General features: G+C 45.0%; 1 protein-coding gene across 1 annotated transcript in view; it reads left to right on the forward strand.

Annotated features, from left to right (window-relative positions):
• trrap (transformation/transcription domain-associated protein) overlaps positions 1-24,065 on the forward strand; it is a 136,464-nt gene that overhangs the window by 109,133 nt on the left and 3,266 nt on the right. Inside the window, exons 60-71 of the mRNA XM_056296808.1 lie at positions 633-779; positions 3,132-3,232; positions 6,051-6,252; positions 10,873-11,034; positions 12,565-12,655; positions 13,113-13,318; positions 14,927-15,188; positions 16,311-16,536; positions 17,127-17,344; positions 18,421-18,605; positions 19,183-19,386; positions 21,166-21,360. Of these exons, the coding sequence (XP_056152783.1) occupies positions 633-779; positions 3,132-3,232; positions 6,051-6,252; positions 10,873-11,034; positions 12,565-12,655; positions 13,113-13,318; positions 14,927-15,188; positions 16,311-16,536; positions 17,127-17,344; positions 18,421-18,605; positions 19,183-19,386; positions 21,166-21,360 (2,199 nt within the window). The remainder of the gene's footprint in view (positions 1-632; positions 780-3,131; positions 3,233-6,050; positions 6,253-10,872; positions 11,035-12,564; positions 12,656-13,112; positions 13,319-14,926; positions 15,189-16,310; positions 16,537-17,126; positions 17,345-18,420; positions 18,606-19,182; positions 19,387-21,165; positions 21,361-24,065) is intronic.

A 24,065-nucleotide genomic window follows, 5' to 3' on the forward strand; every position in this document is an offset into this window, starting at 1 on the left:
AACACCTCACCGTCAGGTGAAAAGAAGCGGCCGGCGACTCCACATGTATTGGAAGAGGCATGTGGTAGTCTGCAGCCCTCCTCGGATCAGCAGAGGGGGTGGAGCAGTGACCGGGACGGCTCGGAAGAGTGAGGTAATTTGCCAAGTACAGTTGGAGAAAAGGGAAGAAAAATCCAAAAAATAAAAAAAATAAATAACAACTTTGGCACCTCGTGACAGGCAGGTTTTGAGTTTAAAATGGTATTTATCCATCCATCCATCCATTATCTGAACTGCTTATCCTGCTCTCAGGGTCGTGGGGATGCTGGAGTCTATCTCAGCAAAAATGTTTCACTGTTAGAAAATTCTTTTCTGAAAATTAAAAACTATTTTGAAATCAAAGGTCTCAGTGATCCGCAGTGTGCTTTAATTTTATGCCTACAGCAAATTTCAGTGAGTTTTGATTTAAGGAGTGATTGAAAAATAATTTTGGCGGAGTATTTGTTAATATCTTGTTAGTTTAAACATTGGGTCACTGAAGTTTTACTATTTATATTTTTTCCTGCCTGTTTTGAGCAGGGTATTTTGAACATAAATTTAGTCCCTACTAGCTGTAGTTTTTGGAACAACATGGAAATGGTTTCCTGCTGCAGGGTTTGGTGAACGTGGCTTTGGACATACTAAGTCGTATCCACACCATCCCTACCGTGCCCATTGTGGACTGCTTCCAGAAGATCCGACAGCAGGTCAAATGTTACCTGCAGCTGGCCGGAGTCATGGGCAAGAACGAGTGCATGCAGGTGAGTCACCTGTCCTGGATCAGCTCTCTTTATACTTATTTACTGTTATTTTATTGTTGTTTCTGGAAAGTGAGCTCAACTGAGTATACACACCTTTTCTCAGCAACACTCAGCTTCACATCCACACATTTTGAGCACCTCCTCCGGAGGTGTTCAGAGAAAAGACAGTAAGCCGTCTTTCCACCAGACACCTCTGAGAAAGCCTTACTTTACTTATTGAATTATTTCTATTTGGTCTGCACAATATATCGGAAAGTTACCTTCATCGCGATATCAACATGCACGATATACGTATTGCAAAAGACTGCTTGGCCTGCGATAAATGGTATATGCAGTTTGTGTTGACTTTGGTGCCCCCTTCTGGAAACAAGGTGGTAGTGTCACTTGGCTTATTCTGCCTCAGTACCAAGAAAATATAATCAATCAATCAATCAAGTTGCTTTTTTAAAAAATAAATTTATTTCTGATTTCTCCCTTTTTTCTCCCAATTTAATGGCCAATCGATCCCTATTTTAGTTCAAACACCCACCCTCTTACTGCATGCGTTCGCCAACTGCATCTCTCCGCCGGCAGTCTCAAAGGAGACGCCTCGCCACTTCCGTGACAAGGCGAATCCAGGCTGAACCACTGCTTTTTCCCCACACACACAGACACATTCCTGTGACGAATACAAGCCGACTCCGCCCCCCTCCCGAAGACAGCGTTGCCAATTATTGCTGCTTCATTGAGTCCGGCCATAGTCAGATCTGACAAGACTGAGGCACAAACCCCGGTCCCCAGTGGGCAACTGCATCGACACAAAGCCGATGCTTATGTCCGCTACACCACCGCGGACATAATCAAGTTGCATTTTCTATAGCGCTTTTCTATAATGTAAAAGATAAAAATCTAATATTAGTTACTCACTCTGCAAAACTGGTAAGACATCAGTTTTAAATGCAGACTGTTATGTCATCATTTATAATATAAACTGCTAGTAGCTGCTCGTCATCGCAATATTCAACAACGTTATTGCATATCGCATGTTTTCCTAATATCGTGCAGCCCTGATTTCTATAGAAACTTCGTTCTTTCTGCAGCTTCAGCCAAATGCAGAATGTCAGGAACACTATTTCTTTGCAACTTTGAGAAAAATTCAACTTTGGTTGAAGTGCTCAGCTCAGTAATGTCACCTCTGGTTCCACCAACCAGTAAGGATGAAGGAGGGTTGCAAACTGAAAAAAGAAAAAAGCCAGCTCTGCTTTGTTAGAGAAGAGAACCAAAACAACAGCAGTGTTCATAACAGAAACCTTGTTTGACATTACATCTGCAGATAATCTCAATAAAAACAGAAAGCAACACAAAAGTCTTTTATTTGTTGTAAAATGTACCCATTGAAAAGCAACAACTAATACCTGTTGGTCTAAGGCCTGACTTTCTGTATTCATGAGAGGTGATAGCTCTATTTTCCAAGAGAGGACACACGGCCTTTCTTCATTCCCAAGCTTCTGAAACCTACAAATTTGCATCCCCTTGTTCATGCGAGACAATAGTCTGACTCCTCACCAAGGTTGGATTGTTTTTCTGTCGTTCGTAGCTGGTGGCATAGATAGCAGTAGTTGCAGTGGGAAGAGAAGTTGGGGTAGGAAGAGTTTCTGAGTGTCTTTAGGTGACCAGTTACAGCAGTGAGACTTTAAAGTGTGTAACTCAGGAGCTTGTTCTTAAGCCTGTGGAGGACTCTGATTAAAAGAGGCAGTGCACCGCACCGCAAGTCATTAAAGTGCCAAAGTGCCAGTGGACATTTCTCTCTCTCTCTCTCCTCTCTGTTGCGCTTGTTTGCACTCTCTTGCTCTCGATCTCTTGCTCTCTCTCTCTCTCGATCTCTCCTCTCTCTCGCTCTCTCTCTCTCTCTCTCCCTCTTTCTCTCTCTCTCTCTCTCTCTCTCTCTCTCTCTCTCTCTCTCTCTCTCTCTCTCTCTCTCTCTCTCTCTCCTCTCTCTTGCGCTTGTTTGCACTCTCTTGCTCTCGATCTCTTGCTCTCTCTCTCTCGATCTCTCCTCTCTCTCTCTCTCTCTCTCTCTCTCTCTCTCTCTCTCTCTCTCTCTCTCTCTCTCCAGCATCGTTCATCACTGCAATACAAAGCAGACGCCTCATCAGACTCACTTTAATAGAAGTTTAGTTCCTCCAACAAGCCCTTTCTCACCTTCTAACAAACACTTAAAAGCTTTTCCTCTTGATGACGTCCTCATCATTTAATAAATTGTCATTTTTCATCCAATTTCCAGTTCTTCTCCCCAGCTTGAGTGGGCGTGTCTCTGGTGGTTTTGATTGACATTTAGCGTGAAATGTGTCTTCCTGTGTCTTTTGTGACCAGGGACTGGAGGTGATTGAGTCTACAAACCTGAAGTACTTCACCAAGGAAATGACTGCTGAATTTTACGCTCTCAAGGGAATGTTCCTGGCTCAGATTAACAAGTACGCTCACCTACAATCCTGTATGTGTGTCTGTCTGTCTTTGTTTGTCCTTGTGTCTCTTCATAATTTTGTCTTTAAATGCCTTTACCTGTCTTTTCTGTGTTTCTCTCTGCTTTTATCTCTCTGGCTGTTTATGTCTTGAATGCCTCTCTTGTTCAGTCTGTCTTTTTTATTTATTTTCACATCTGGACTGACTTGACACTTGCTCTTCTCTTATGTCTTTGTGAGCCTTTGTTATCCCCCCCCATGCCACTCTGTCATCTAGACCTTACCTCTTTCCTGTTGTTTTTTTGACCTTCCTGTCTTTTAACTGTGGTTTTTCTCTGATTCTTTTGCTCTGTCTCTGTGGTTCTCTCTCGCTCTCTCTCTCTCTCGCTCCCCCCCCCCTTCTGTTCTCTATTCACATCCTCCTCATAGTCACACTGTGTCAGGTGTGTCCTCCTCCTCAATACCCACTCTGTGTTCTCTTATCTTTCATCGGCCTCTGTTCAGTCATAACACCTTAGACCACAGAAAATATGATGGCAGTCCCCCATGTGGTCTGGCCTAGATGTGACCATGTCACACTGACAACATGTTCTCACTGCAGGTGCTACCCGAGGAGCCAACAGCCCTGTTTTCTGAACTCCATGGATCACACACACACGCTCATGCTATAACAACTGCTTGCCTTCCAGTTCCCCCCTTTCTCATCATCCTCAATACGATGGGCATTTTGAGGGGTGAAAGATAAATTGGGGGAAGGTTTATAAAATGTATGTGCAGCTGAATAATTAACTGAAGGCAGTTTGCAGGAAATTCTGGGAGCAGCAGAACTCGCTTAGACCTCAGCAGGGTTTAATGCAATCATTAAGTTCCCTTCCACACCGGGAGGGAAATTAACAGCATATCGGAGGTTAAGGGTGGAGAATATGGGGTTGTGTTTTTGCGTATGTGTGTTGGCCTGTGTGTTCGTGCACATGCAGTTGGGATTCTGGGATCATTCAGTCAAATGGGTGTCAGATATCTACCGGTCAGTGTGGTGCTTACACTCGTATTGAGCCAGGGTGCCGATCATCCATGGACTTGAGTTTAGCAGGCAGTGTGATGGAAGACAACCCCATCAAGTGTTACTGGAGGGGCCCTCACGGCTCCTTTTCCCACAGCAATCAGGTCCTATTTCTTCATTACATGCCAGCCAAAATGCCTGGTGTAATAACACACTAGAACTGAATGGCTTGAGAAATATTTTACCATATGTAAGCAGGGTAGCAGTTTTACAAGTACTCCAGGGATTCTGTCTTCAGGTTTGGCTTTTTGTTGATGAGCCCGACTTTATTTTGACTGTGAGGTGCAGAAAGAACCCCAAACCCCTACCTCACACCTTATGTATTAAAGAAAGCTCTAAAAGGCCAATTATTCAGTTATTCAACCAAGCTGCCAGAGGGAGTTTCGAAGCCTGTTTGGTATGGTTAAAAACAGCTGATGATTCAGGATATATTTCCCTGTCAGCATAAACCATGCGGTGCAACTCTGGGTCTCCTACCAGATTTCACCTGCCCCCCCCCCCCATCCTCCACCCCGGCTGCTGTTTAACAACTCCTAAATACCAGCAGTCAAGGCATGACTATTAGATTGCAGCACCAGGATAAAGATTCCCAAGGATTCTCAAGTTTATCTGCCTCCAGTTTTCCCTTAAGCTGCGGCAGTGCTCTTCACGGTCAGTGTATTTATATACAGATAAATATAACCATTACAGCAGGGCTTTTTACCTTGCTGTGGTTCTCTATCGGCCCAGATGAAATAGGAAAATGTTAAGTTGGAATGTCACCTGGTATTAAAGTCATTGATCTGCGCAGCGTGATAGCAGTTGGGTTGGACTCGTATTTTATTACAGCAACTTTAATTCTTGCGGGGTTAAATGCTTATCCTGTAATGCAGAAGGAAAGGCCTCGAGGATTAAGGAGAATTAAATATGGTGTTTATTGATGTGTAGTACATAATTCAGGAAATGATCATCATAATCTGTCTCACGCTTCATCTTTTCCCTTTTCTCATCTTTCTCTCTCTCTCCATCCTATCCTTTTCCATCCGTCGCCAAGTTGCGTTCAGCTTTCCTCTTCCTTGCTCCCCCCCTATCGTTTCACCTCCTCCACCTCCATCAATCCTGTGTCCCTCCTTCACTCTGACTGTCCTCTCATCCCACACCGTGTCACTCCATCCTCTCCCCTTCTGTTCCCTGTTGCCCTCTGCCCTTCATCTCGCTGAATAGCGCCTCTGATCCATTCAGAGAGAAATTTCTTCTTTCTCTGTCCTTGGACCTAATTTTATATGGTATCCTTGCTCTTGTCAGTAACATGATCATTTATAATATCAGTGCAGTTGCAGCTCAGCCATGCATTCCTTTCTGTTGGTTAGATGGGAAAGATGACAACTTAAAATGGTTCTACTTTTGCTCATTTTGAGCCCTGCTGGATGAGAGCAACATCAAAATGCTGAAAATATAAATGTTTGATGTGCTCCTACACTTCTGACTTTCTCCCGGCCGTGTCTTATTATCTGCTGCTGCAACGATCCAAATAACCCCACAGAGGAAGTTCCCATTATCTGTTCAGTGGGTGTGTTTCTAGTGTTGCCTGGTTGGTTGATTTATTTTATGTCCTCCTTTTTGCGTATACTGTTGATATCCTGTTTTATTTTGGCTCTTTGCTTTCACTCACTACTGCAACAATTCATTTCTCCCCCCAAGGATCATTTAAGTTTCACTTAATCTCATCCAGTGTCTTTCTCTGCTCCTTCCCTCCTTTTCCTCCTCTTCACCCCCATACTGTGCCACCAGGTCAGAGGAGGCCAACAAAGCCTTCTCAGCAGCTGTGCAGATGCATGATGTGCTGGTGAAGGCCTGGGCCATGTGGGGCGACTACCTGGAGAACATCTTTGTCAAAGACCGCCAGCTCCACCTGGGTGTGTCTGCCATCACCTGTTACCTCCACGCCTGCCGCCACCAGAATGAGAGCAAGTCCCGCAAGTACCTGGCCAAGGTGAGCAGAAAGCTGTCTCTGGTTTGTGTCAGTATGTCTGACCAGTGTTTCCTCTGTCATTTTAATACAGCTGTGCTTCTTTGGGCAACAGTTCTCATTGGTCTGTGTGGGTTTAAGTGATGTCTGAAGTTGAGGCTCTACGTAGTGTTAAAAATGTTTTTAAATCACTACTTCTGAAGCATCTGGAATACACTTTAGTTTTAGATAAGATTAAGGTTAAATTACGGTCTTTATTTTGATTTAACATTTTCTCTTGAAGTGGTGGTTCTTGCCATGGTGGCACACCACTGCTAAATGAATACAGAGGAAACTGCTGACACCGGTAGTTATGTGATGGGATGTTTTTATTACTCATCCTTTTAATTAGTCGTCCTGTCATAGCCAACATTGTGATTCTTTAAACACTTACCTCATATTTCCCATTATTCATTTTACTGAGCTGACACATCGCAAAACTAGATCCTGCTTCTGTTTAATTATGAGAATAGCAAACTAGTATTTTGCAGGTCAGCCATCAGTTAAAAATGCCCTGAAACATACTGTACTTTTCAGACCTCAGACATTAACATGTACATAACGTTTTGTACAACAGCCTGAACACTATAACGACCAAGACGGTCATTATGACCGTTTTGGATTTTAAAAGTTTAATGTCTTTGTGCAAAAAACAGATACAGACCTGCCCCTCCCCTGAAATTGCATGTATTTGCATTAAAATTAGTTTTACATCAATTGCACAAAAAAAAAAGTTATAAGATCTACCTAAAATTACCATGACCGATCAAAATGACCACTTGTAATTTGCGTGTCATGCAATTTGCACATTTCACCCTCTAGCGATAGCAGGTCCTCTTACTGCTCTCATATTAGGTTCAGTGCAAGCCTGTTGTACACTGCCATTCTGCCACAAAGTTGCCTTTTAGCAAGGCATTCTGGGGAAATTGTGGCTGTGTTGCACCACTCCTCTGCAGTCAGTAAATATGTGAATATGTTGGAGGCGTGTATGTTCAGTCCACTTCAAAAGGTGTTTAAAAAGGTTTTAAAAGACTAGTAAACCTTTTTTGCACACGTTGATGTGAAAACATGTTGGTATGGGTGTAGCATGGTAGAACTGATTGTCCTCATGATAAATTAACAACAACAACAAAAGACGCACCACATCGCTTTGAAAGAGAAAGTCTATGCTTTTTCTTACATCAGTTCCCATCAGCCCCCTCCAAATTGCCACCATCATATGGGGTTATTTTAGATGGTGAGACCCATGTTACTTAGCAAACAATATTTTAGCGAGGTGGACAGCTCGGGATGTGCTCAGTGTCGGACATGATCAGTGTAAAGTGATAGAGAAGCAGACTGAGTTCAGAGAGGAAGACAGAATGCACAGAGTCACATGACAGATGTGACACAGGAGTAGTCTCGTCTCAGCCATGTTGTCCTCAGAGACCATTCTAACTGAAGGATGTGATTTGAGGATTATGATTGACGCCTGCAACCATGTGACGGTTTCACATCAGCAAGGCTTTCATTTTCCCTGGCTACATGTTCACAGCCAGGTTGGTTTCAAAATGGGTTGGTTTCACCGTTTGAAATAAATGATATTTGCCCCCAACTATTTGACCACCACCCCCCCACCCCCCAAAAAAAAAATCCAGCTAACACAAATTACACAAGAAATCATGCAGGTTGTAAAGACAAACATGGCTTTACTTAATAAAGCACTTACCAATGATTAATTTAACAATGAATATTGTCATGATAATTTGCAAAAGATCGCAAATGGTGAAATAAACAATAGGATGATTATGATATTATCATAATTTTATATTATGCAAATATCATTAGTACAGGTAAGGGCTGCACAATATTAGGAAAACATGCGATATGCGATAACGTTGTTGAATATTGCAATGACGATATGACTCGCGATAAATAAACAAATATTGAAGTATAGAGTTTTAATGTCTTTCTGCTGTAGGTTTGCTGCTAACACAGAGCCCATACAAAGAACAGCCTGTGCACACTGAATAAACACATGAAAAGCAGTATTTCCATTCCAGCAACATGGTTTTATTGAAAAAAAAATGCACCTGGCTACAGCTGCTATATTTACAGAGAACAAATACCACCAACCTGGTTTGGTTGCATGGCAACAGTTTCTTCATCACCTTAACACAACATCTGGGTCTATTTAAATATAGCCGCTCCTAGCAGTTTATATTATACATGATGACGTAACGGTCTCAATTTAAAACTGATGTCTTACCAGTTTTGCTGAGTTAGTAACTAATGTTAGAATTTTATTTTTTAATTATATTTGTTGTTACTGAGGCGGAATCAGCCAAGTGACACTACTGCCTTTGTTCCAGAAGGGGGCACCAAAAGTCAACACAAACTGCACAATACCATTTATCGCAGTTCAAGCAGTCTTTTGCGATACATATATCGCGCATGTTGATATCGCGATGAAGGTAAATTTGTTATATTGTGCAGCCCTAGTACAGGTGAAGGGAATATAAGAACTCTCTTCTCCACAGTGGAAAGGTTACTCAACCCACCTTAAACCAATATGAACAGTAGCCTTTCTAATGAACAGTGCTCTGCTTTTTTTGAAGTTTTTCGACTCTAAAATTAGTAGTATTCATAAGCGGCCGGCCTCTGCTAACATCATGCAGACTGACTTACCATCAGCAAGTGCCCCCATCTACTGTCCTGTGTGACTTCAGTCTTCCAACTGAAAATCACATTTTTGAACTTATTATGAAGTCCAATACCTCCACGTCACCTGGATCCGATTCCCACAACCCTAGTTAAAACATCCCTGCCCTCTTGTCAACTCCTCTCTGTCCACTGGTGCAGTTCCCCCTTCACTGAAGGTTGCTGTAAACAAACCAACTATGAAAAAGCCCGGTTTAGACTCTACTGAACAAAACAGCTACCACCTGGAGCTGCCAGGCAGTGAAGCTCATGTAGTTGTGTTGCTGTTAAGCCCACTGAGGCAAATTTGTCATTTGTGATATTGGGCTATACAAATAAAATTGATTTGATTTGATTTAGATTGTGTTCCTGGTCTTCCTAAATCCACACTGCGATTCAGGCAGTATTGACTCGGTGATGTTACTTATGAGTCTCTGAAGTAACACCTTAGGCAGGACCTTGCCAGCAACAGAAAGGAATGATATGCCCCTACTATTGCCATAGATGGCCTTGTCACCCTTGTTCTTATAAATGTCAATGATATTTGCATCTCTCCATTGCTGTGGGATGTTGTCATCAGTCCAAGCTTTGGCGATGTACTGGTAGAGGGTTGCATACACATGTACCCTCCCTCCTTCATTAGCTCAGCAGGGATACTGTCAGCGCCAGGGGACTTGTTTTTCTTAAGGGAATGGACACCTGATAGGACCTACTGGAAGGTTCTATGGCAGTTCGTCCAGGATGGTGGGGTCTGCATCAGAGTCCTAATTAAGCAGGGTGTCCAAATGTTCATCCCAGGGGTATCCGGGTAGTGTAGTGGTCTACTCCGTTGCCTACCAACACGGGGATAGCCGGTTCGAGTCCCCATGTTACCTCTGGCTTAGTCGGGCATCCCTACAGACACAATTGGCCGTGTCTGTGGGTTGGAAGCCGGATGTGGGTATGTGTTCTGGTCACTGCACTAGCGCCTCCTCTCGTTGGTTGGGGCACCTTTTCGGGGGGAAGGGGGAACTGGGGGGAATAGCATGATCCTCCCACACGCTACGTCCCCCTGGCGGAACGCCTCACTGTCGGGTGAAAAGAAGCGGCTGGCAACACCACATGTATTGTAGGAAGTATGTGGTAGTCTGCAGCCCTCCCCAGCTTGGCAGAGGAGGTGGAGCAATGACTGGGATGGCTTGGAAGAGTGGGGTAATTGGCTGGGCACAGTTGGGAAGAAAAAGGAGGGGGGGTGTTTAGCCCACCTCAGCAGGATTCTATTCTGATCCTTACTCTGATACAAACACTGAAATGCCAGAAGTGGGTTCCAGGGTTCATAGTAAACTCAGGATTATAAGATTTGCATTCTGTTTGACTGACATGCACACAGAGACATGCGTGCAAACTAACGCACATGAAGAAGAGACACACACACACACACACACACACACACACACACACACACACACACACACACACACACACACACACACACACACACACTTCCCTTCCCACTGTGAACAGAGCCAGAGAAGCAGCGACTGGCTGATTAATGACAGTGGCATTAGCGCTCACCATTTCTCTGGCGTAAGATAATTGTGTTACACACATAAAATATCATTATGACACTGTTAGAATAGAATAACCAGAATGTTGGGTTTAATTGTCTCTCATATCCTACTTTTCTCTCCTCCTGGGTTTGCCCCCCCCTACACACTCACAAACACACTTTTTCCTCTCTCCCGTCTTTCCTCTCTGTCTCTGTCTCTCTCTCTCTCTCTAGTATATATATATATAGATATAGATATATAAATAGTCCAGACCAACTCTGCAGATTATTTTGCTCCTTATTTGTTAAGCACTTTTCCTACCGTTGTGTTTCTTTAACAAAGTTTTATATATACATTCCCCCCACTTTCTTTACTTATGTTCTTCGTTGGTTGCCAGGTGCTATGGCTGCTGAGCTTTGATGACAAGAACACGCTGGCAGACGCCGTGGACAAGTACTGCATTGGAGTCCCACCCATTCAGTGGTTGGCATGGATACCGCAACTGCTCACCTGTCTGGTGGGCTCCGAGGGCAAACCACTGCTCAACCTGATAAGCCAGGTGAGAACAGGTTTCCTGTTTAAACTCTACCTGCTCCATACACATCTAGGTTTAAATCATCTTGTGCACCTTTTACCAACTGTTTAAACTGCCAGTAGACTGTGTAGTGGGAGGTGATTGGAGGGGGTTTCAGGGATGTTGTGGTCTGATTAAACAAAACTACATACTAGTACCATTCTGCTGGTCCTTTCCTCCTCGACACCTACCACACCTCCTCCAGGACTAGATGGCGTTTGTCCTTGCCATGGGCCTTATCATAGAGAGGTTGTGGGATGGCTCCCAGCCCTGCCCATCCATTTGCCATTGTGCCCACCAAAGCCCTGTGTCTCAGCCGAGACGCTGCCATCTTCAGGCATTACATTAGATGAAATGACAAATAAATTGTTCCTGATTCCTGACTGGGCTCTCCACTTCCTGCCTGTCCGCGCCATAATGCCTGCTGATGCCACTCTAGAATCATTTGGAGTCCTGATACAGCAGTGCCTCTCTTGTGCAAGAAACCCTGAACTCCTCGTCGAGGCTGCTAATAGGAAGCTGGAGTTTGTTGCTCCTCCCATACAGTGCTGCACTACTAAGGCTGCATGGCAGACCCAGCCATCTCCAGAGGTAGCTACTGATCTTCTTCTCCAAGGCAAGCCCATTTAGGACTTTATGTCAGTCAGACTGAAGATGTCACTTAGATGATGATGAAACATATCTGCCAATAAACGTTGTGTCCAGATGAACTGATTCCACCTTCTTTGATTTTCTTACCTGGATGATTGAGCATGCATCAAGACATACAAACTGATACAGCTTGGGGACAGCAATCGCTTTATGGCGGACAATTACTTTTTGGCACAACAGCTGTCAATGAATAAATTGACATCATAGCTGATTTTCTTTGGATTCCATTTTCCAGGCAAAGTTTTCAAGATAAAAAAAAAAGACATCTGAAAGGGAGAGACCAAGACCTAAGCTTGAAGGGCTTGGCTACTCAACAAATGGTACCCGATGTATGAACCTGCTGCTTGACTTATCTTGGATATCTCAATACTCCAAGATTGGGGTCAGTTTTGCTCTTTTTAAAGACTCGATGAGCTCTTGTATTTTAACGATAATCATTAAAAAGCCTCATAACTGTTGTGCTCACGTCTAGGGAGCAGTTTCATCATCAGTCACATTCACTTTTGTAATTCAGCCATGAGGCTTCCAGCTACTCCCCTGGCTCAATGCTTCAAACACACTGGATCTCTCTCTCTCTCTCTCTCTCTCTCTCTCTCTCTCTCTCTCTCTCTCTCTCTCTCTCTCTCTCTCTCTCTCTCTCTCTCTCTCTCTCTTTCTCACTCTCTCTCTCTCTCTCTCTCTCACTCTCACTCTCTCTCTCTCACACACACACACACACTTTCTCTTCTTCCTCTTTCTTTGTTTCTGTCTTTCCCTCTCTGTCTCTCTCCTTTCTTTGCTCTCCATGTCCGTCTCCTGTCTCTCCTCTGCAGTCCTGAGGGAGAGTCTTTGAAATGTAATGTGTGACCCTCTTTTATCTGCTAGGTGGGACGAGTGTATCCCCAGGCTGTCTACTTCCCCATCCGCACCCTCTACCTGACGCTGAAAATCGAGCAGAGAGAACGCTACAAGAGTGGTAAGTAGAGCCGGTTCACTGCATGACACGCCACCTCTACCCCACTGAGCTTCTCAGTGTGGAGGTATATACAGGGGGTGTGTAGGAAACTGTGTTTGCAGCTGATACCACATTCCTTATGTTGTGTATGCTGTACATAAAAGATCCCCCAGGGCTGTCAGTTTGCCACGCCGTACACCAAGGCTCAACTTTTGTTTGTGCTTCAAACGTCTGTTTGTGCTGCAAGGCAGTGTTGAGAGATGGTGACGTCACATTCTTCTTGCTGTTTGTCTGCCTTTGTGCTTGATTTGTCCTTTATGTAACCGGGTTAGTCCAGCTGAGATTCTGAATTCGTTTTTCAAGAAAAACTTGTCAAAGGAGTCACCATGTCATGATAAACACACAGGCTTTTTCCTCTTTCTGTATTTCACGTTCGGACAAAACTAAACCACTCGTCTTCTCCTCTCCTCTCTTCCAGACTCATCAGGCCAGCAGCAGCCCACCTCGGTGGGGGCCCAGCCTCACTCTGGGGCTTCGGATCCAGGCCCCATCCGGGCCACAGCCCCCATGTGGCGCTGCAGCCGCATCATGCACATGCAGAGAGAGCTACACCCTACCCTGCTCTCCTCCCTGGAGGGCATTGTTGACCAGATGGTCTGGTTCAGGGAGAACTGGCATGAAGAGGTAATCTGAGCAGAAGCAGTGCTGTGTGTGTGTTGTGTGCATGTGTGTGTAAGCCCGGGTTTGTATATCATCAGATGTAGAGAAAAAAACGCAGGTGGGTGTGTATCCTCCTGCATCTTTATGCAAATGAGAAGGCGTTTGTGTTTATTTTGTGTGTGTGTGTGTGTGTGCCACCTGGTCAGCCACACTCTGGCAGCCTGCCTGCTCAGTGGTACAGCACATCTGGCCAGTTGAAGGTGTTGTACAGACTTGTCTACAACTCAGGCTCCACTCAGACACTCATCCCTCCTAAACAACCCACAGCTACTTCATCAAGATGATAACTGCAACAACTGAATGATCCTCTGTCCATCCCCTCCCACAAATCACAGGAGGTCAGAGGTCAGGGTTTCGCTACAGAACATACAGGCACGTAAGCAGAGTTGCTGCTTGCTGGCACATTGGCCTTAACTCAGATCCTCCCATTTAATGGCCGTCTCTGTCTCCATAGAAACGGTGGATGATATTTAAGTCAAGGTGGATGGTACCATATTTCCCAAAGGAATATTGTGTTAGATAATTATCATTCCTTTCTCACATCCCCTTTCAGTGAAGCACATTTCTGAGAAAGTTGGCCGTTCACCTGCCAGGTTCCTCCCTGGAGCTAATTCTGCGTGGATGTCAGCACAAAGAGCTGGGTCCCTATGCGAGAGTCCAAATGGAATCTGGCGGTACTTTAAAGTGTTTTAGCCATGCATGATGATGTTGTTAATGCTTGGGAGCATCCGAGCAGGGAGGTTGGTCCACGGCTGGAGGAGAAGAGTGGGAGAGAAGGCGGTTGGGGGATAGGGGCAGGTGATGGATGGGTCTGGTGAGCATGTAAAATAGGGCTGGGTGTTAGGGCTGGTAATTTGTGCGTATGAGTGCAGGGTTGTGTGTGTGTGTGTGTGTGTGTGTGTGTGTGTGTGTGTATGTGTGTGATGGGTTGGGACACTCAGCAGCAGCTGCAGGTTGGGATGACATCACACTGTTTCCTGCACCACCTCACCCGTGGTCTCTGATTTCACCTGTCTGCGCCCACAGCGATTAGGAAGTGTGCACGTGTTTATATGTTCTTGAGTGTGTGTTCGCCGGAAGACTTGGAGCATTTGAGTGTGTCCAATTAATTTTTCAAGCAAAAGGAGACCTCAGCACCCCTGAACTGTTATGGATGACGGAAGAAAAGAAAACCCTGACCATTTTTAAAGATTTTGGCCTTCCCTTGAGAAGCACATAAAAATATGGGCTCAGGACAGTTAATAGAGAGTCTCTGGCCTTCTCCTCTTCTGTTCCGTCCATTCTCCAAAACCCCTTAAATGTAAATATTTAACTTTACAGGACTGATCCACTCTTTCTCTCCACTACAGTAAATTTGTCATGCTACCTCTTTTGTACTTGAACTTTATTTGTATTGTATAATATTTGCACTATTTTTATTTTAATAGAATTCTGGTTTGTTAGTAAATGGACTATGGCAAACTTGTATGACTGGACATTTTTTATGTGAGCAACATACCAAGTTATAGCCCTGATATGTGAAAACTCAGGCTTAGACCCCTCACACACACTCTCCTCTCTCTTTCTGTGCAGGTCTTAAGGCAGCTCCAGCAGGGTCTGGCCAAGTGCTACTCAGTTGCGTTTGAGAAGAGCGGTGCTGTATCCGACGCCAAGATCACGCCACACACACTCAACTTCGTCAAGAAGCTGGTCAGCACGTTTGGCGTTGGTCTGGAGAACGTCTCCAACGTCTCCACTATGTTCTTTAGCGCCGCCTCTGAGTCGCTGGCCCGCCGGGCACAGGCCACGGCCCAGGACCCCGTCTTCCACAAGATGAAGGGACAGTTCACAACAGGTGGGTGGGCTTTGAATCCGCTACTTATGGGCTGGTTGGGTCCTACAGTCCTAGTTTTATTGAGGACTTTAAAATCGTCCTCAGAAAAGCTTTGAGGTGTGTCATTGTTTCGTCCTCTTTCTCCTTTATTAAAGCGAGAATGCAGGACTTTTACATATATAAGTGAATGTCCGTGACATTCAAGCCCTTGCCACACAAGTTCACACGATGATGACTAAGCCTATCACCGCCAGGTAAATCTCTACTTCACAGTATACTGGCACTTTAAATCCGGTGTCTGGGACGACATTCCCACACTGGTGCACCAGAAGTGATGTGTTTTACGTCAACCAGCAATGATTGCTTTGCCAGAGCTGAACATCCAATTTATGAAAGTGTTCACGTGCCTCTGATTAGCTTGCCTCCAGGCTTTAAACCTGTGGCAGAAAAACCTAAAACGTGTCCAAGAAAAGTTTGTGACGTTCCAGAGAAGAAGAAACTCAGTGTTCAGCTGAAGGATTAAAGTAAAAAAAGAGAGGCGTGTATGAGAACGGCTTGAGGTCTAACAAACACCGCTGAGCAGTTCTTCTGTGGGACTCTTAACACCTCACAGCAGATTGGAACGTCATACACTCACTGTGTCTACACCTCTGCCAACTGCTGAGACTTCTCCCACTGTGGGACCCCAGATGTGGGTATGTGTCCTGGTCACTGCACCACCGCCTCCTCTGATTGGTCGGGGCGCCTGTTCTGGGGGAAGGGGGAACTGGGGGGAATAGCATGATCCTCCCACGTGCTACATCCCCCTGGTGAAACTCCTCACTGTCAGGTGAAAAGAAGCGGCTGGTGATGCCACATGTATCGGAAGAGGCACGTGGTAGTCTGCAGCCCTCCCCGGATCGGCAGAGGGGGTGGAGCAGAGATCAGGACGGCTTGGAAGAGTGGGGTAATTGGCCGGATACAATTGGGGAGGAAAAAAAGGGGGGGGGGCACAAAAAAAAATGTTTCAATTTCAGTCCGACTTTAATTTAAACTCTCGCTATTTACCATTGTGGAAAGCATCTACTGTGACAGTCCTTGTGCTCACTTAACTGTCTTCCCTCCAGCTCTTCATTTTCTCCCTCCTCTTCTTCACCCTCCCAGACTTTGACTTCAGTGTGCCGGGGTCCATGAAGCTGCATAACCTGATCTCAAAGTTGAAGAAGTGGATCAAGATTCTTGAGGCCAAGACCAAACAGCTCCCCAAGTTCTTCCTCATCGAGGAAAAATGCCGCTTCCTCAGCAACTTCTCAGCACAGACAGCTGAGGTGGAGATCCCCGGCGAGTTCCTCATGCCCAAGCCCACACACTACTACATCAAGATCGCCAGGTAGAGGACTCACACCATGCACTCTAAAGCCTGGTGGGTGAGGTGGGAACACCTCAACATCCAGAGAAATGCTTTGTAAATTCTGACTGTCGGTTAAGTTTGTCTGCTCTTTGGAAGTCTAAAGATCTCAACATCTGGGAGTACATATTCTCAATCCATTTAGCTGGTGAATAAACTAAATGGTGGAAGTAGCTGGTGAATAGAACTTCTATCCATTGTGGCTTGTGGCTCAAAAGAAGAAACAATATTCTGCCTTGCTTCTAGTAAACACACTCACACCTTGACTTGGAAAGTTTTGGTTGATGTTTAAACTTGGCCCAAGTCTTGTGGGCTCAAACCTGTCTAAACCGCACTAGATGCTAATCCTTTGCCATTGATAAATTGTTGATGACTTTGTTTTGTCAGTCTCTTGATAGCTGAACTAGTCCATCCTCAGACTGAGTCTCTTCCTTTGAAGACATAAATGTCTCAAGTTCAAACTTTACCATAGTGATGTGGAAAACTGTCAGAGAAAACACAAACATACATCCTTCTATCTCTCTGTTACTCTTCTATTATCGCTAATCTCTCCCTCTCTCTCACTCACTCAGGTTCATGCCCCGGGTGGAGATCGTGCAGAAACACAACACAGCTGCCCGACGTCTCTACATCCGCGGTCACAATGGGAAGATCTACCCATACCTGGTGATGAATGATGCCTGTCTGACCGAGTCCCGGCGAGAGGAGCGTGTTCTCCAGCTCCTGCGCCTCCTCAACCCCTGCCTGGAGAAGAGGAAGGAGACCACCAAGAGACACCTCTTCTTCACTGGTAAGGACTGGGGTATGACACGGTCACCTCAAGTTTTGTTTGTATTTGTTGTTGTTGAAAGAGCGTGCATGAGTATGTGTGATTCCCAGTGTTTGAGTGTGTGATTTTGCATGTCTTCATCTTTGTCACTTCTCTCTCCCTCTATCTCCCCCCCCCCCCTGTTGTGTTTGATGAGGGGCTCCATGACCATGAAGACCAGAAGGTGGTTCACGTGACCTCCTCTGCTACTACATGCCCAAAATGATTGGCACTGACCTCTTCTTTCATTTTTATCAAACCTCACTGTCTTACCACACTTTTTTCTGTTCTTTCCTGTCTGTCTCTCTGACACACATGTACAGTTTCAAGCCAACTTCCTCTCCCGTCTTCCCCGGAGGATTGCCTCCACACAGATGTTTTGCCCCCTTCCCTCTCCCATTCTGCCATGAATGGGTTTGTTTAAAGAGGAATATGGGCGGGGCGTCCAGGTAGCATAGTGGTCTATTTCATTTCCTACCAACACAGGGATCTTCGGTTCAAATCCCCGCGTTACCTCCGATTTGGTCAGGCATCCCTACAGACACAATTGGCCGTGTCTGTGGGTGGGAAGCTGGATGTGGGTATGTGTCCTGGTCAAAGCAGCTGGCAGCTCTACATGTATTGGAGGAGGTATGTGGTAGTCTGCAGCCCTCCCTGGATCAACAGAGGGAGTGGAGCAGTGACTGGGACAGCTTGGAAGAGTGAGGTAATTGGCCAAGTACAACTGGGGAGAAAATCCACAAAAAAAAAAGAAGGGAGGAATATGGGCAGGGAATTCATCGCTCCCATCTAACCCATTTCCTCCCGACTGGAATGACTGGTTTTGATTGGCTGAGTGCCCGCTGTATGTAAATGTTTAGACTGCTCTCATTGTGCCTCTCTTGCATGGCACAGTTTGCCCCCTTTGACCTAGCATAGTGTCAGAAGACACCACCTCACCATGCAGCTGTTTCACAAGCCCCGAGTATTCTGGACCTGTGGTGGTCACGCCAGCAAGATGTTTGTTTATCGTAACGTGGCTGACTTAAGTTCTCTCGCTCTCTCATCTGTCTGTACAGTTCCGCGGGTTGTGGCGGTGTCTCCTCAGATGAGGCTGGTGGAGGACAACCCGTCCTCTCTGTCCCTAGTGGAGATCTACAAGCAACGCTGCGCCAAGAAGGGTATCGAACACGACAACCCCATCTCCCGTTATTATGACCGCCTGGCCACCGTGCAGGCCCGGGGCACGCAAGCCAGCCACCAGGTGCACACACACTTCACTTATATAGTAAACTCTTGCAATTACATTTTCAAGATTCTTTTTCCCGATTCCAGTCTAATCCAGATTGTCAACAGTTAGGTTTATAATGAGAAGCAGTACAATAATGTGAAATCACAAGCTACCAATAGTACTGAGGTCAAGGGTCAGAGCCATGGTGCAATAATAATGCAACTTCAATGCTAGAATGAGACAGACCAACAGAGGAAACTGTTCCTTACAGTCGGTGTGTGTTGTACCGCAGCTTAAGCACCAGTTTTCCAGATACTGAATAGGGACACATGGCTCCATCCACCAAATAGTCTTCACAACATTCCCATAAAGAGCAGCACAGATTTTAATAAGCCATCCACAGAGGGAGAGAGCTGGGTTTTACTTTGATTAGAGGCAGTAAAGAGAAGGAGACATGACTCGGCACGTACACTCCCACACTCATAAAATGTCCCCCCAGTGTACAATACAAGTTAGGGGATGGAGGTCTAAGCATGACCTTAATTTGGACAGTAGCCATCTCTCCTAACCGCCACATGCTCCTCTTCTTCCTCCTCGTTTCTCCCTCCAGGTGTTGCGAGATATTCTGAAGGAGGTGCAGGGCAACATGGTCCCCCGCAGCATGCTGAAGGAGTGGGCCCTCCACACCTTCCCCAACGCAACCGACTACTGGACCTTCCGCAAGATGTTCACCATCCAGCTGGCCCTCATCGGCCTGGCTGAGTTCATGCTCCACCTCAACCGCCTCAACCCCGAGATGCTGCAGATCGCACAGGTAGGACACACACACACACGCACACACACACACCTCTTTTCTGACTGTTGGTCAAGGGCAAGTGGGATCTGCAGAACAGCAGCTAATTCAATCTGTGTGCACTCTGATAGATGCATTAAGAGATCAGCGTTACCCTCTCGGTCTCTAGCTCGTATGAATTACCACTCTCCCCGTGACATTCACGCTCGCCCCTATCTGTCAGACAGCCGCTGTCAACGCAGAAGACGTTCTGACAGCCTGTTATATTCAGTCCCACTGCTGTACAGCTATCAAAGACGTTTCAATTTGAAGAGTCTGTCTGTGTGTGTATGTGTGTGTAGCTGTGTCCGTCTGGAGCTCGGGGTCCACAGACAGCTTTCTCAAAGTCATTATTAAAGATGATTGTGTCAGTTAGCCACCCCTCCCCTCTGGTCCTAATCGGCCCTTGCTGCCAGGCATTCCTCTGGGCAGCTAAGCACCAGTATTAAGCCCCCTCTCTGCCTGTTCCACGCCACAGATCCCATTAGACACAAGAGGATAACGGGCACAAAAAACTTGTGCGGGCGCACGCACACACAAAAGCAACCACAAGGACAGAACATCAGTCATACCAAATACCCCACTCTGCCCCAACACACGCGTTTTCTCTTTTTTACATTTCGCCATATAAACCCCAATGATGTCGACATGCTTTATAGTCACTTTTTAACATTTCAGTTTTGGAAAGAAGTGTTGGGAACACCAAATTGTCTCTCCATAACTTGTTGAAATGCCCCACATCATTTCTAGCCAACGTTTGTTCTGAAGGTTATGAAGCATCCGTCATTGCTCATCGAGTCAGCAGAGACAACCCACACCTAAGTTGGCGTGACACCGTCGTTGCACTCAGTGTTTACATCAACACAAGCCCAGAAATGAAGCAACAGCGGCCACCGCCGCCTGTCTACTAATTAACATGCGAGGATGGGAGGCAGAGTAGAGTGGAGGAACACAGGAATGAAACGCAGCTGCTATAAAGACGTCAGAGCCACTTGCCCTTCCCTACAAGGGGGCTTATCTTCTGGAATGACCACAGCCCTCTCCCATAAACGCTGACTTAAAGATGAAATCCAGCCACATATGTTTAACTCACCAGGGGCCAGAGCGTGGGAGTGAACCGCGGATTATAGATGTCCTACTGCTGATGGTTTGACGTTTTACTGCGTCTCGGAGGCCCCTGGATCAATAAAAGCGGCCATTTTGTTGTTATGTGCTTGTTCTTTTGTTCCTCGCTGAGCATGAGTCATTTTCTTGCATGGTGAGAGAACAACTGAGAGAAGTGCAAAGGGGAATTTCTATTCAGTACACTTTCTTTATTGTCCTTATTGTCTTTAGTTGTAAACAGTTAATATTGTTTCTCCGTTCTCAAGTCATCCAAAGCATTAGAAATACTACGTTGCTGTCTCCTCTTTAGTGTTTGTGGTTGTTAACCGTTACTACTGCTGAACAGCGGTGCCACTCTGTTGCAGATTTACCAAAAGACTTATTGAAAAAGCCAGAAAAATGTAGGGGAAATAAAGTAAAGGAGTGTGTAGTCACATCTTCTTTGGTATGTTTTCTATTGGTTCTTCAGATGATCAGTGGAACAGACAAACGTAGCAAATAATGGAGGGGGGGTAGTTAGATAATTAAATGTGATGAATGGTGACGAACTTGTTTTTATCTGTGAAACGCACAATCACAAGCTACCTTACATTTATGAGTCATACCCTAACCTTTGACTTTCATCTCGACTCCACCCACCACCCTCCCCACCTCCAGGACACTGGGAAGCTCAACGTCTCCTACTTCCGCTTCGATATTAACGATGCAACAGGTGACCTGGACGCCAACCGCCCCGTCCCGTTCCGCCTGACGCCCAACATCTCTGAGTTCCTCACAACCATCGGTGTATCCGGTCCGCTCACTGCCTCCATGATCGCCGTTGCCCGCTGCTTCGCACAGCCCAACTTCAAGGTAAACCCTCTGGAAAGACTGATGTGTAGATCTGTGTACGTTTACAGTCCCTCCATCCATAAAGTCCTGTAAGGACAGTTAGCACATACAGTGACCCCCCCTAGCTATTCCCAATGTCTTTCTTTTTATGGATGTCTGTACATATAGTTCATTCTTATATTTATTATTCCTTTTTATATAATACTCTTATAATTGTGTTATATTTCATACACATAGAAGTACTCTCACCCTACAGTTAACACATGATGGGCCAATCAAGAGGTATCCCATTTTGTTAGATTATAAATATAAATCAGGCTTTCTTGAACTCATCCTTATCACCCCTTAAGGTAAATTTGATCTCCTCCAATTTAAGATGAAACACAATCCATCTGACATGAAATGGAGGTTTTGAGCTCTTCCAGTCTTTTTTTTAATCATCATTGTGTACAGCAGTCTCAAGGATGTCTTGCTTTGGAACGAAAGTAGTGCTGTAGAAGCGATATGCAGGCGTTTCAGTTTCCATTAGACTAGACTTAGATGTTGTGTCCACTGCTCTTTAGGCCAAGGCATACTTTGATTCTATAAAGAAAATAACATCACAGCTTGAAAAGGAAGAATTAAACTATTTCCCAGGGTAGATGCTTTTTTTTAAAAATTATTATTATTACAATATTTTTTGGGGGATTTCCCACTGTACAGGACAAAAAAGAAACAGGGTGTATTTAAGGAAAGTAATGAATTGCACTTCTGCATCACTAGCAAAACACGTCAGCACTCAAATGAGAGAGGTGGACAGCACACTATGTATTTTGTTGCTGGTCAGGTTCAGTGTCATACTGAGCAAGGTGATCCAGAAAATGTATTAAGATGGGCCATCACTCCATATCAAACTTTCTCCATATGTAATCTACCAGTGAGCTCAGGTAACCAGGTCTTAAACTGAGGCACAGTATCTTGATTTCCAGAGCCTTAAAATTACTTTCTTTGCGATTACCATTCCATACATAAGTGCTTTGCAAGCAGACACTGTAGTTTAGTAGAGAAAGAGAAAACCCAAATAGTGCAATCTCTGGATCAGGTTCAGACACACAGCCATAGAGGTCAGAGAACCACTTTAGTATTTCACACTAAAAATGATAAGAGTTTTGGGCATGTCCAGAAAAGCTGGGTCAGAGCCTTCTGCAGAGTTACATTGATCACAGAGAGGAAATGGTAGGAAACATTCTGTGCAATTTAGTTTTAGAATAATGAAGCCTGTGCATCACCTTGAATTGGATGAATTGATTCCTAGCATTAATAGAACAAGATCGGGTCCTGTTAAGGCTCTCCTCCCAAACATCATCCCTTATCTGTATACCCAGCTCCTCCTCTCAGGCATTTTTCAGAGAGTGTGTGGCATAATTCACTTGTGTAAAAAATATTTACAATATCTGAAACCAATTTTTTGGATTCAGGTGGGCCCAACAAAAGCTTATAAATCATTCTTCCTTCAGGGAGAGACTCAAAGTTAGGCACACTGACTAGCGTAATTCCTAATCTTTAAGTATCGGAAAAAAATGTGTTGTTGGAAGAGAGAATTTGTTTTTTATCTGAGTAAATGAGGCAAATTGTTTGTTAATATACAAATCTTTCAAAGTGACTACCTTTTAGCCTCTAACTGTCAAAAGGTGCATCTGAGAGGGATGGGGGATGCATGATTACGATGTACTGGGGTATGAATAGCAGTGTCTGGTAATCTGCAGCCCTTCTTAATTTGCTGCCATATTTTCAAGCAGTAATGATTAAGTTAGCCACCTTTAGTATTTGCAGGGGATCTGGGTACTGAGACAATGGGTGCTGGACGAGCACTGTTTTTGATATCATACTTTTCAATGGCAGCCCAAGAGGGAGCCTCAGTCGATACGTCCATTCTGTAACTTTCCTGCCAAGAGACAAGGGCCCTCGCATTCGCTGCCCAGTAGTAATGCAGGAAGTACGGTAGGCCTAGTCCACCCATCTCTCTTGGTTTACATAAATGAGTTTTTGGTAGTCTGAGAGCTTTAAAGCCCTAGACAAAAGGCCTAACTATCCATCCATCCATTATCCAAACCGCTTATCCTGCTCTAAGGGTCACAGGGATGCTGCAGCCTATCCCAGCAGTCATTGGGCAGCAGGCAGGGAGACACCCTGGACAGGCCGCCAGATCATCACAGACTATTGAGTCTAATGATTTGAAAAAGGACCTTGTCAAAAAAAAATGGGTAGATTATCAGAGATACAAGAATCTTGGCAGAGAGACCATTTTGATGGCATTTATACGGCCCACCATATAAAGAGGAAGGGTCCTCAGTTTTTCCACCTTTTCAAGAAAGTTCATCTTAAAAATTAGTTTAGGGACTTTTGGCAGAACTACAAGATACTTCAGTTTATCCATCATTTTTAAAAGGGAGATTATGTTTCAGCACCCAGTGATATAAATTCACTCTTCTGTCAATTAATTGTATATCCTGAAACATTAGCAAAATGGGAACAGTCTTCTCAGGTTGTGATAGGAAGAGGACAACATCCTCCACATATAGGGAAATGTGATGAGCCCCAATCGGATGGGTTCAATAGAAGGGTGATCCCTAATGGCCAGGGGGCTCAATAGCAACTGCAAAGAGCAACGGGCTTATGTGTCCAGGGATGTAATAAGAACGGCGCTGATCTTTCTTGGTTTGTTAGGATGGAGGAAGATGGGTGAG

This window comes from Lampris incognitus, chromosome 17, assembly GCF_029633865.1.
Source record: "Lampris incognitus isolate fLamInc1 chromosome 17, fLamInc1.hap2, whole genome shotgun sequence".
Classification (NCBI taxonomy): Eukaryota; Metazoa; Chordata; class Actinopteri; order Lampriformes; family Lampridae; genus Lampris; species Lampris incognitus.